This window comes from Zonotrichia albicollis, chromosome 5, assembly GCF_047830755.1.
Source record: "Zonotrichia albicollis isolate bZonAlb1 chromosome 5, bZonAlb1.hap1, whole genome shotgun sequence".
In the NCBI taxonomy this organism is placed as follows: domain Eukaryota; kingdom Metazoa; phylum Chordata; class Aves; order Passeriformes; family Passerellidae; genus Zonotrichia; species Zonotrichia albicollis.
In genome coordinates this window covers 2,525,947-2,537,885 of record NC_133823.1, presented here as the reverse complement: position 1 = coordinate 2,537,885, position 11,939 = coordinate 2,525,947, and the positions used below count along the sequence as shown (strand labels likewise).

Here is an 11,939-nt window from a genome sequence, read left to right as displayed (position 1 = left end):
ACAGACATTCCACCTGTCAAACAGCAACCAGGAGGTGTTAACCCTGACAAGAACCACGCTGAGGAACTGAGGAACGGAGCAGCTCAGCCCTTGCAGGCTGTCAGGGCGACTGCGTGACTCCGGGTGCCGAATTCTGCATCTGAGGCTGAAATTACACGCTAGGAAAATTACATGGTAGCTGAGATAACAGCTTGCTGTTGACAAAAAGGGAAGAGCCTGCTCTTCACTGCCTTCAGTCACCATCCACAGGCAGCCTGGCTGCAGTTTATGCTGGTGCTGGCATTGCCATCACCCTGTGCTGATTCACCTTGCCATGAAGGTAAGAAAAGGCAGCTTCTTCTTGCCAGGTGAGTGAGGTTGAATTGGGTCAGCCAAACTTAGTATATCTCTCTGAAAGGGAGTTTTGTAACTGGCTTAAGCTGCCCTGGTCTAAGACAGAAAAAAAAGGAGCATTCCCACCTTATGGTTCATCACCTGCTGAGTTTTCCTGCTACTTCCATGTGTTGGCAGAGAGCTGCTCTTTCTGAAAGGCAAAGCAACCCAAAAAATCAAGGTCAGTTTTCCTTGACCTTTCCTGAGGAAGGCAGCAAGACTGATCAGCTGGGAGAGGGAAGGCTGTGGGACCACCTCCCATGGCAGGCTTAACCCAGCCTAAACCAGCTGGAAAAGTGCATTCTAACCCGAGTGAAATCCTGGTGAAGGCACAGCCCCCTGGGTGGCAGATGGGTTGATCCAATTAACTACTCCTCTCTCCTCATGATTAGGCATGAAACTGCTAAAATCCAAGGCCCATTAAAGTAAAACTTCACCAGCACACTGGTGAAACCAAGTGGGAGATGGAGATTTCCCAGACAAGCTCTCTTTCTGGTTGGCAGCAGCACTCCAAGCCTGTCACATCCCTGCAATCTGATTTTTTATCCTGCAAACTCCACTTCAGTGACATTTCCTCTGAATGACACCTGCTTGTCTCTGGTTTGATCCATCGGGTAGAGAATGACTCGGTTTTATTTATTCTGCTTGTGAGAAGGCATCAGCAGGGGTGCCGGTATGCGAATTACAGCACATACAGATTTTGGGAGGTCTGCATTCTCCTGGGAAAGGGAGGCGCTGGGAAGGGCCCTGGGCACAGGGCAGCCACGAGGTGGCACGCTGGGCTTTCACTGCCGCGCCTCGCTCTTCCAGGAGCGAGTTATTCGGGAAAAGCAGGCAGATCTACAGTGGAGTTATGTAAAACACCATCCCTGCAAGAACAGGCTTTGATTTCCACACAAGTGGCTAGTTAGATCCGAAGTTATTGTCATATGACTGAAATAGATCTCTTATGTCAGTCAAAACAGAATGGAGGATGTGAGTCATGCTTTGCAAAAAGCAGGAAGTTTGGTTTTGTTGGCAAAAATTTTTAATACAGAGAGAAAATTATAGGGCTGCATCGCCACGTTTGTCATAAGGATTCGAGAATAACGTTGTCCGTCCCTTGGAGCAATGTTTCCAAAACAAAACAAAAAAAAAAAAAGAAAAGATTTTTTGCATTCTGATAATTATTCATCATTCCTCGGTGCCACGGAATGTAGGAGGAGTCTGGAAGGAAACGTGTGCTCTGGTGAGAAGCGGCAGATCCTCCCCAAAATGAAAGGCTGCGATCAGGAACGCGAGGGAATGAGGTCATGCTGTGGCGTTTGGTGTGATAAACCTTCCTCACCCAGCACAGGTGCGAGTCTAGTCATGAATATCCCGATATTCTGGAAGTTTCTGGGGTCTGTGGTTGCCTCTGAGTCCCTCAAATTCAAATAGGTGCTGGGACAAGAGATAAATTACTGTAAAAAGCATGGCATGGAATCAGCTTTTCTTCATTGTCCAGGAGTATAATAGAGTTTAAAATTTAACTAAATTTACCCCTCATCGTGACTGTTCAAAACATCACCATGCAAAAAAAAAAAAAAAATAATGAATATAAATGGAGACAGGTGCAGGGGAGGGCAAGTCAGAGCAGAGAGCCAAATGTGTAAGAGAAGAATAAAAGCCTTTGGCTTGGTTTGCCCAGAGAAACAAGGAATTTGATTGCTCTTTATAAACATTTGAACGGGTAGACACTCCAGAGAGAGGAGTTATCTAAATAAAGAAAATAGTAGCACAAGAACATATGGGTACAGTAATAAAATGTCATTTAAGTTACTAAAAATGACATGTGCCATTTGGCAGGTGGCACAGGGTAAATTCTTTTGGACTTTGTTATAATGAGGGAAGTAAAAAAAAACCCAAAAAAGATCCCTGGATTGCAGTTCAGGGGTTGGCTGGGGTGCAGTGTTTGTGACCTGGGTTTGCATACACCTCGTGCTCTAAAAGAGATGTATTTCCCAATCATGAGAAAATAAAGAGTGCAAGCAGGAAGAAAAAAATAGGTAGAAGTCTAAAAATTACAATTCTGAGCTCTTTTTAAAGAATTCATTGGGCAACCAAAGAGCCACAACTTCAAGAGAGAAAAAACATTGACAATTCTTGTTTTATTAATGGACTGGAGAGTGTGAGTAAAATTAAAAAAAGAAATAGCCAAAATGGAGAAAGCAGGAAATAAGGAAGTGTTGGTATAAATGAGAAGCTGAGTCGTTATTGGAAGTGAAGCACATCAAAGGAAATCCATAGCTGGCAAGGCTAAATCCCAGAAAACTACAAGTGAATGGTACAGGCCCATTACTAGATGGACATGATTAAAATGTCAATAGCAATGCAGAAGCGTTCATGGAACATTTATGATGTGTGTTTGTAAAGAAGCAGGAAGATCCATGTGTGGGGATCACCTGACAGGGATGTGATTCCTTTCAGTGCATTAGTGACCAGTGGAGCTCTTGTCTTCCAGGGATAACCGTGGCCCAGGAGGTTGGAAACAGCTGATGCAGACTTGTGTGTGGGCATTCCTCCTCAGTGAGCCTTGATTGACCAGGGCAATTCTAGGGGGCTGAAAAAGTGCCAGGTTGGTGCCTGTCTTCAGGAGAGGAGGCTGCATGATATGGAGGAAATGTAGATTTAATAACATCGTATCTGTGGATAATGTTCTGGATAAACACCAAAAATGGGTGTTGTGTCACTCACATTAGTAATGCCAGTCAGAGTCTAACAGAAATCTCATTTCATGCTTCTAAAAGACAACAAATAATTCAATTTCCTCCAAAAGGAAAGAAAGCTGAAATAAACTTTTAAAAGCATTTTTACTTAGAACTGCACAATGTTTTAATTAAACAGGGTAATAAAGCATCAGTGAAGAATGCATTAAACGCTGGTCACAGAGATTATTTTTTTATAAGTGGTTATAAATCACTATTGAATAAGTCTATGTTTAATAGGACCTTCCAGGATCATATGTGCTGTACTGCACACATACGTAATCAATATTTTCATTAGTCATTTAGAAGTAAATACAAAATCAGCCCTAATGCAATTTGCAGATGACATCCTCATCAGTCGGGTGCTACCATCAGGATGACAAAGGACTGTTCTTTGAAATATGGTAAACTGGGTCTGGAAAAAACTGGGGGAAAACTAACCCTGAAAAGGGCAATTAAATATCATATATATTGTTTATATCAAGTATACCATGAACAGAGACTCACAGAATGACTCGGGTTGGAAGGGACCTCAAAGACCAGCTCGTTCCAGCCCCTGCCACGGGCAAGGACACCTTCCACTATCCCGGGTTCCTCAGAGCCCCATCCAGCCTGGCCTGCAACACTTCCAGGGATGGGCCAATCACAATTTCCCAGGACAAATCTGTGAACATATGGAGGGAACAAGAGTTTAAGGTACCACAGGGGTTTTCTGGGCCCGCTACCACACCTGGCCAAAGTGCTGGGGTTGGGGGGCACAGAAAGCCCTCACAAACGTGGGGTCACCTGGGGTCAGCACAGGGCCCATTTCGGTACCAGGGTTAGGGTTACGTGTACCGCCCAAACAGCCGCGGGGGCACCACCGAATGACAGAATCAATTCGGCTGGACAAGACCTCTGAGCTGACCGAGTCCCCGGTCTGTCCCACGGCCCCAGGACCCTCAGCGCCGTGTCCGCTCCGCCCTGGCCGCCCCGGGCGCTCCCTCCCTCACGGCCCGCTTCCCGCCCGACGGTTCCATTCCGCTCCGGTCTGGGGGGAGGCCCTTTCTGCACCGCTGCCTCCGCGCCGGGTGGTGCGCGCCGCTGGCCCCGCCCTGCCGGCGCCGAGGAACAGCCACGTCTCCAGCCCGGCCGAGGAAGGGGCGGGGCCGCGCCGCCCGCGCGCCAGCCGGCAGCCAATCGGCGGGCGGGCCGGTGAATCATGCGCTCGGCGATTGGCCGGCGCGGCGGTAGAGGAGGGGGAGAGAGCAGCGTGGCTCCGATTGGCCCGGCGGGCTCTGTTGACAAACACCCAGCTCCTCCCCGCCTCCGGCCGCCGAATGCACCAATCAGAAGGAAGCGGCGGGCTGAGCGGCGTGGCGGCCGACCAATGGAGTGCGTGTCCGCCTCGCAGGGGCGGGTGCGCGCGGGGTGCCGGTACGTGGCGGGCGGGCGTGGCGCGGCGGGCAGGGCTGCGCGCGCGGCGGGCGCCCATTCTGTGGCGGCGACAGCGGTGACAGCGACAGCGGCGTTCATGTCCTAACGGGTGGCGGCGGCGGGCGAGCCGGGCCCCTCCATGCGGGGGCCGCGGGGCCGCAGCGCTCTGGCCGCCTTTGCGTTGCTGGTGCTGCTCGGGGTAGCGGCGGGCGGCCCGGAGCCGCCGCCGAGCGATGCCGCGGCTGTGGAGGCCGCGTTCGGGCTGGGGGCGGCCGCCGCTCCCGCCGCTCTGCCCGCTGGTTCCGCGGACGTGACAGTGGAGGACGATGAGGGCGGTGTGGCCCCTGCAGGGCCCGGAGAGCCGGACGCTGAGGGCAGCGGAGAGGCCCGGACCGGCAGCAGGTGAGCGGGGCAGGGCGGTGACTGGGGTGGGGAGCAGTGCCTGGGGCTGAAGGGGGGGTTCAGTGCCCGGGTGAGAGTGCGGAGTCGCTGTCTGAGGTGAGGGTCATGCCTGGGGCTGGCTGGGGAGAGTGTCGGTGCCTGGGGTGGCTGTCGGGGACTGGGGTTCCTCAGGGGGTCGGTGGCTGGCTGGGGGTCAGTGGCTGGCTGGGGGTCGGTGTGGGGCGGCTGAGGTGCGGTCAGAAGCTGGGGAGTGTCGGGAGTCAGTGCCTGGCTCTGGTTAGGGGGAGTATCAGCGGATACAGGGATAGGGGTCAGTGTCGGGACTCTGGAAGGGTGTCTGTGACTGGGGTGGGGGTCAGTGGTCCCGGCGGGGAGGTGCTGGGGAGGGGATCGGCTCCGGTGTGGGGGTCAACGCCTCAGGGGACAAGGGTGCCATGTCCGAGGGGACACGATTGTGTCTGGGCTGGGAATCAGCAGCTGGGGGTGTTGGGGAGGGGGCAGTGCATGGGAAAATGGCTGCAGCGTCCCGGGGGTCGCGTGTGGGGAAGGGCCCGTGCAGGAGTGGCCTTGGACGGGGATGGCGCTGGGATGGGTCGGAGTGTTGGAGCGGGAAGAGGGGAGGAGGCAGAGTTGCGCTGTGGGGTTATCGCGGATGGAACGGTGCTTGGGAAAGCGGTGAAATGCGGGTGTCGCAGGCTGGCGCGTGGGGCTGGACTGTGGGACACGCAGGGAAGCGTCCCCCGGCCGGAGAAGGGCTGGAAGGGCTGAGTCCCGTGCTGGGGCTGCAGGAGCGCTGCAGGGATGGATGGACAGGCCGGACCGAGGGGGAGGCAGTGACAATGAGGAGAGGGAACTTCGGGACCTCACCAGCGCTGAGGTGCTCGTTCTTTACGCCGTTGTTAGCAAGGAGAAAGGGTGTCTTAGTTCTTAGACAAACAAGCTGCCGGATGTCACGCTATGTGACATCTGGCCCGCCTGCTTACCCTGGTATTACCACGTTCGATCCTTCCCTTGCCTTGCTCCCATTCTGTGCCTGCGGGAAGGAGACCCTAAAGCATCTGCAGTGTAAACTCTTCCCAATGCCCGCAGCTCGCAGCTGTTCAGAGCACGCTGTCCTTTTCTGTCATCGTTTTGTTTTAAAGAAAACGCGGTTCCCCCTGAGTACTTAATTGTCTGTTCAGCGCAGCCACTGGGGTGTGCCTGAGGGGAAGCCAAACATGCCAGGCAAATTGATGAACAAGTTTCGGAATGTAAGAAAGGGAAATAAAATTCTTAATAACTGCGTGTGGCAAGAAGCTCCGGCAAAAGGAAGACTCAGATGAATGACTCAAGTGCAGAAATGCTAGTGAGCTGATTCCAGTCTGTTTCTGAATTGGCTGTTAACGAAGAGATGACAAGCCACAGCCAGAGTTTAAGGGAAGAACAGCATGACTAAATGCCTGCTGTATTTGAAAACATGAAAATGAATAGCCCAAAGCTTGTTCTTAGTATGGCCAAGCATTCACTTCAAACAAGAAACCGGCTGAAAACACCCTGCTTTCTCGCAGGACAGTCTCACCAGTTAGCAACAGGATCATTGTTTTATGTAGCAGGTGATCAAAATACCACCTGCTTTATTGCAATTCTGCTGTATTCAGTTTTTGATAGGACCCTTGTTTGTTTAGCCTAGGAAAATTTTAAAAATATATTTTCTGTTTGTCTTCTCGTGCTAAGTAGAATACACTAAAGATGTTCAATGTAGTAAATTAAGCCTGAGATTAAATGTAGCTGCTCTGTAATTGATTAGCATGTAGGAACAGATTTGCTGTCATCAAATAAAAATAGAATGGCTGCCTGGCCATAGTGTTTGTGTGCATTTCTTTTTTAATCTGTGTTTCTGAGATTTCCACTCATCTCAGCTAATCGTTCTTCAGCAATACACAGGCAATATAGAGGTCAATATAATCTGGAAAAAAAAAAGAACAAAATCAAAACCCCAACTGTCTCTGCTGTGGGCAGATGAGTATCATCATCTTGGTTTGAAGATTTTTGTTTTTCTAAAAGAAACCAGGAGGATTAGTGATTTAATGTGCTCTTTACATACAGACATGCAGAATTTGCTGTTGGAATAGCTGCTCAGAGTGCAGGTTTAACAAACAGCCATATTTGCCATGTCCCAATGGACTTTTGAGGGTTTGATGATCCTTCTAAACTGAAACAGGAACAGTGGTAAATGCACCACGATGACCATGAGTTCTGCTTTGTTTTTCTAACAAAAACAACCGACTTGAATAAATGCAAAGTTTGGTGCAGTGAAAGGGTGTGGGTGAACTGAAGAATTGTTCCTCTGTCCTGTCCACAACTCCCCTTGCTATCTTGGCCCTTTTGTTGGTGGGTGAATCCCACCTTCACTTCTTTAAGGTAGAGCAGCGCTGTGCTCAGGCCTCCAGATCTCCCAGAGTGGGCTGTGAGCACTGTGGGCACTCACAGGGGTTCCTTCTGTCAGTGTCTCTGGAAGTTTGCAGGAGATATTTTGCATCATTTAAAGGGGGGGGATGACATTTTCACTGTCCTGGAATAGCAAGTTCCTGTCTGTGAGCAAAGGAGGATAGGAAGTGGTAAGAAAACATTTTCATTCAGCCACAGAGCTGGTTTTAGATAGTCCAGATGTGCTTTCATAGTGACAAAGTGCACATAAAACCTCACTGCACAGCACTGGCTTGTTCCCTGCCAGCTGCTCTGATTTCTGTATCTCTGAATGCTGCATGAACTGGCCCCTTGCTTTAGTCCTGCTGTTGGCCATCTGTAAGGGCCCACAAGGATTTTCTTTTTCTCCATCACAAAACATTCTGCACCAGCAGCTCAAGGCAAGGGGAAGTGCAGGGTTTCATTATACAGATGTTCATTTTTCAGGTGAGGGATCCCAGATTTAAGTGACTGCCTCATTTTAAGTAATTTCTTTTTGTATCTTTTTTGTTCTGGTCCAGCCTTGTGGAGATCATTGAAATATAATTTTGTGGTATTGGTCATAGGTTTGTTTTTTTCCTTTCTTTAGTATCCCTGTGATGTGATTCACTCCCTGATATAGTCTGAGACTTAGTGTCAATGAGGATTGACACAGCCTTGATGCTGTCTCTATCCTTTGTGTTAAAATTGTGATTTTTTGACCTTAAGCTGGGTAATATTTTGAGTTTTCCCTTCTCAGAAGGGAAGGGTTAGGGTTAGGTAGTGTTCTCAGAAAAGCTGTGTGTTCTAGATGATGGCATCTTTGGTCCTTCAGCTTCACCCCAGTCAGGAAGTGATGTAAATAAAGCCAGCAATAAGTTCTGTTTTTCAGAGAATAAAAGAGTTTATCAGGCCCAACCAAAATAGAAACTGAGTCAGGAGTTCCTTTTGCTTTCTGTTTGTCCATCAGTTGGCCCAAGGACACATCAAACACACACTTTTTGATGGAATGGAATTACAGGGATTGCAGCCCTGACAAAGGCTGGCAAACAGGTGGCTGACAGGACTCTGTTCTGCAACTGTGGCTGTTATTCTTCTTGTGTTGCTAAGATTTGCTGTAAGAACTGCCATAACACACTGCAGTCAGCCACAGTGGCACTGTGGGGTGACAAAAAGCAAACCACCAGCCTGTTTTAAAGCTCTGAAATATTTTCTTGAAGTAGTTGCCTAAATTGCTTTTATCATAATGTGTTAATTTGGTGCTTGACTAGACTACCTGAGCAACAGAAAGATCTCTTGTCACCACTTCGTGCTCCCAGTACACAAAGCTGCAAGCACTGGAAGCTCACAGAGAAAGGGAAGGGAAAATGTGACAGTGAGAAACACTAGAGAGAGTGTTGGGCACAAATTTCAGCTCTTGCACCAATCAGGGTTCAAGTGATGGGGTTGAACTTCCTGGAGTCCATCAGGGAAGAGGAAAACAGATATTGAGATTTTAACTCCGACAAACAGAGTAAGGAATGAAGGATTTCATCAGAAGAGTGAGGAGTTTTAGCTCCTTTTTCAAGGTATGTGATATCACTGAAGAGCAAGACGAAGCTGGAACCAGAAATGTGGCTATTTAGTTGAAAATGAATCAGTTATTTAAAAAGCAGAGTGTCCTGGGTTGGCTATATGATGCTTTTATCCCCAGTCATTTCATTCTGTTTATGTTGAATAATAAGTGCATCATATAGTCAACCCAGGACACAAAGGGATGTTTCTCTTACACCTAGTTCCAGTTCTAAATGCAGCCACACCTAAGATTTAATACAGCTGGGCTGGATCTGTTCTGTCTCTCCTGGAAGTGTGTGCTCAGCCAGTGAAACAAAGCCCATTCCCCAGCTGGGGACTGACCCTGAGTGCCCCTGCACCCAAGAAAAGCCAGGATTTTTACACTCTGCAGAATTGGTTAAACCAGTTCCTCCAAGTGCTGCTGCCACAAAGATTCCCCACGCTCCCTCCTCTTTCCCAATCAGCTACACTCAAACTGCAGAGTGGTTACAGCTCCCTTTGTGTGGCTGCAGGTCAGGGGGCAGTACAGGCTCCAATACCACTGTCTGGGTGCTGGTGGAGAGCCTCAGACAGTGAGGGAACTCCTGGGGTGTCGGGTTTTCGGCTGTTTGGATGGCCTGGAAAGGCCCGGGGTGGCCTTGGGGCAGCCCGCATATCAAAGGACAAGAAGAGGCTTCAGTTCTTCTTTCGGTCTCTGTGTTTATTAATTGTTTATCTAAAAGATTTTCTCTCGGCCCGACAGAGCTCTGCTCAGCAGCCAGCCATGAGCACACTGTGTCATCCTCCGGACAGTCACCTATCTTTATACCCATGGTTATGTGTACAATATTTATCATTTTTCCCCAATACCATTTATTCTTATTGCCCGGTGCACTTTCAGTAATGACCAATCCCAAAGTGCCACCATCACCAAAGAAGATGGAGGAGAAGAAGAAGAAGAAGAAGGACAGGACACGCCCCAATTCCTCCATCTTACTTCTCTAAACCCCCCTGTACAGAAATCCTAAACCCTGTGTCTCACCCTCTAATTAACTGATCCCTTCACCATTCACCCCGGTGAAACCCTCCTGTCCTCATACAGGTGTCGTCTCCTGTGTAGGATCAAAGTCCAGCCACCAGACACTTCTGGAACATTCCAGGACTCCCGAGCCCCCCAAGGGTGCTCTCGGTGGCACCTCAGGACTGAGGTGCTGAGATCCCACACTAGGGAAGGCTGAGGTTTGTGTCTGGTGGGGGAAGATAATACAGAAATGTGAGATACAAAGGCATGAAACATTGCTTACTTGAGGGAGAAGTCAAAGAGGAAGAATTAGATAAAGGAAAACAATGGGAGCACACGGGAAGAAAACATTTCACAGTGTGATTTCAGGATTTGTGTTCTCTGCCAAAACTCCCTTCATTCTAGCTGCTTTTCTACCTCTTTTTATAACCTAGTTGTCAGGAGGATCAACATAAAATTTAAGTAGACCCACTTGGAATAATATTTTCTTATGCAATGCTAGAGGGTTTCAGATAAATTGCTTTACCATAAAGCAAACAGATTGTGTTAAATATGTGTCCAAGGCCTTCAGTGTGTGAGCACTTGTTTACAGTACTTGAAAATAGTCAATCTCCTGCAATCTGGTTTATTATTAACCCAGTCTACGTTTCTAGGCAGTTGGAAAAAGCGTTTGTAATCAGCTTATAAAAACTTATGTCTCCTACTGTGCAAATATTTTCACAATTGGTATTTTTCTGACAGTCTCTTAAACTTAGCTTTTTGAGGAATGTGATGTTTGGCCACCTTCAGAAATAGGAGCTGCTGTGGCATTTTTGGAAAAGGCTAAAGATCTCTTTATTTTTCTCTTTATTAGTAGTGTAGTGCTGTAAGCATTATAAAATCCTGTAAATGCTGTGGGTTACTTTAACATGTAAACCAGCCGTGTTTTACATGACTGTTGGAGGTGATGTCGTGAGCCACTCTCTGAACATGTTTTTGGATCATGATTTCAGTTTTTCCCTCCTTAAAGCAAACTAATAACCCCCCTCATTCCTTCCCTAAACTCTGTGTTACTACACCATTAACTGTGGACAAGTGAATATATCTGGCCAGAGCTCTAGACAATAATTTATTGTCCCTTATTGTTTAAAGCAAAGATTAATACAAATGTCTGTGTGTGCACCACCAGCCCCCTGCCCTTTCAGCCTCACCTGAAACTGGTTAATCTCCCATCATTTATTTGCACAGTTTTTTATTCTCACTGAAATCAGCGACTCCAAAGGTCCTGCTGGGTCACTGGATCCAGCCCCCCTCAGTGCAGGCAGCCTGAAAAGTGATCCAATTCTACTCCCTGTGCCTTTGAAGATTGAGCTGCTGCAAGCCAAACTGACACAAACACAATCTCAGCTTTTTCAGGTCAGAGAGAAACAATCTTCAAGGGAAAAAAAAAAAAAAAAACCTTCAGAAATGCCTTGTCAGTGCTTTGTCTCTGATGTGTTGTTTATTTTGTTTGTTTGTTTATTTGAATGCTGGCGCTCTAGCCCAACCAGAAATGCTTATTTCTAATTGTACAGCTCTGTAAGGAACAAGATTTACTGAAACTGAGGAGCTTGAGGCACTGTGGAAATCAGCAGCCAGCCTGCCATGGCCCTCTATCCCAGACACCAGGCTACTTAAAGCCCAAGCTGCAAAACCCACTTTCATTTCTTCATGCCCTGCAGGTGTTGGAAGTTTTTTGTAGTGCCCTGTGTTTGCTTTTGGAGGGACTTTTTTTATTCAGAAACTTACAAAATGTCCTAGAAATTTGATGTCTAATCCAAAATTATTGAAAATGTAGTTGCAACTTCATATTTCTTACATCCTGGTTGGTTGGATTAATAGATTTGTGTTTCGGTTGCTTTGAAAGCTCAGTTTGGAAGGGAGTGGAAGAAGTGAGATCCATACTGTTTGTATAAATATCTCCAAAAAGATGATCTCATTCAGTAATCTCATTCAGCAAAAAGTCAACTGCCTTCCCCTGAATCTGAACTCTGAAAGTGTTTTACAACATGGAAATTGGTGTGTGA

General features: G+C 47.9%; 1 protein-coding gene across 1 annotated transcript in view; it reads left to right on the top strand.

Moving 5' to 3' along the window:
* The first annotated feature begins 4,508 nt into the window (after positions 1-4,508).
* EIF2AK3 (eukaryotic translation initiation factor 2 alpha kinase 3) overlaps positions 4,509-11,939 on the top strand; it is a 44,478-nt gene continuing 37,047 nt past the window's right edge. Inside the window, exon 1 of the mRNA XM_005490849.3 lies at positions 4,509-4,916. Coding sequence (XP_005490906.1) covers positions 4,654-4,916 — 263 coding nt within the window. The 5' untranslated portion in view covers positions 4,509-4,653. The remainder of the gene's footprint in view (positions 4,917-11,939) is intronic.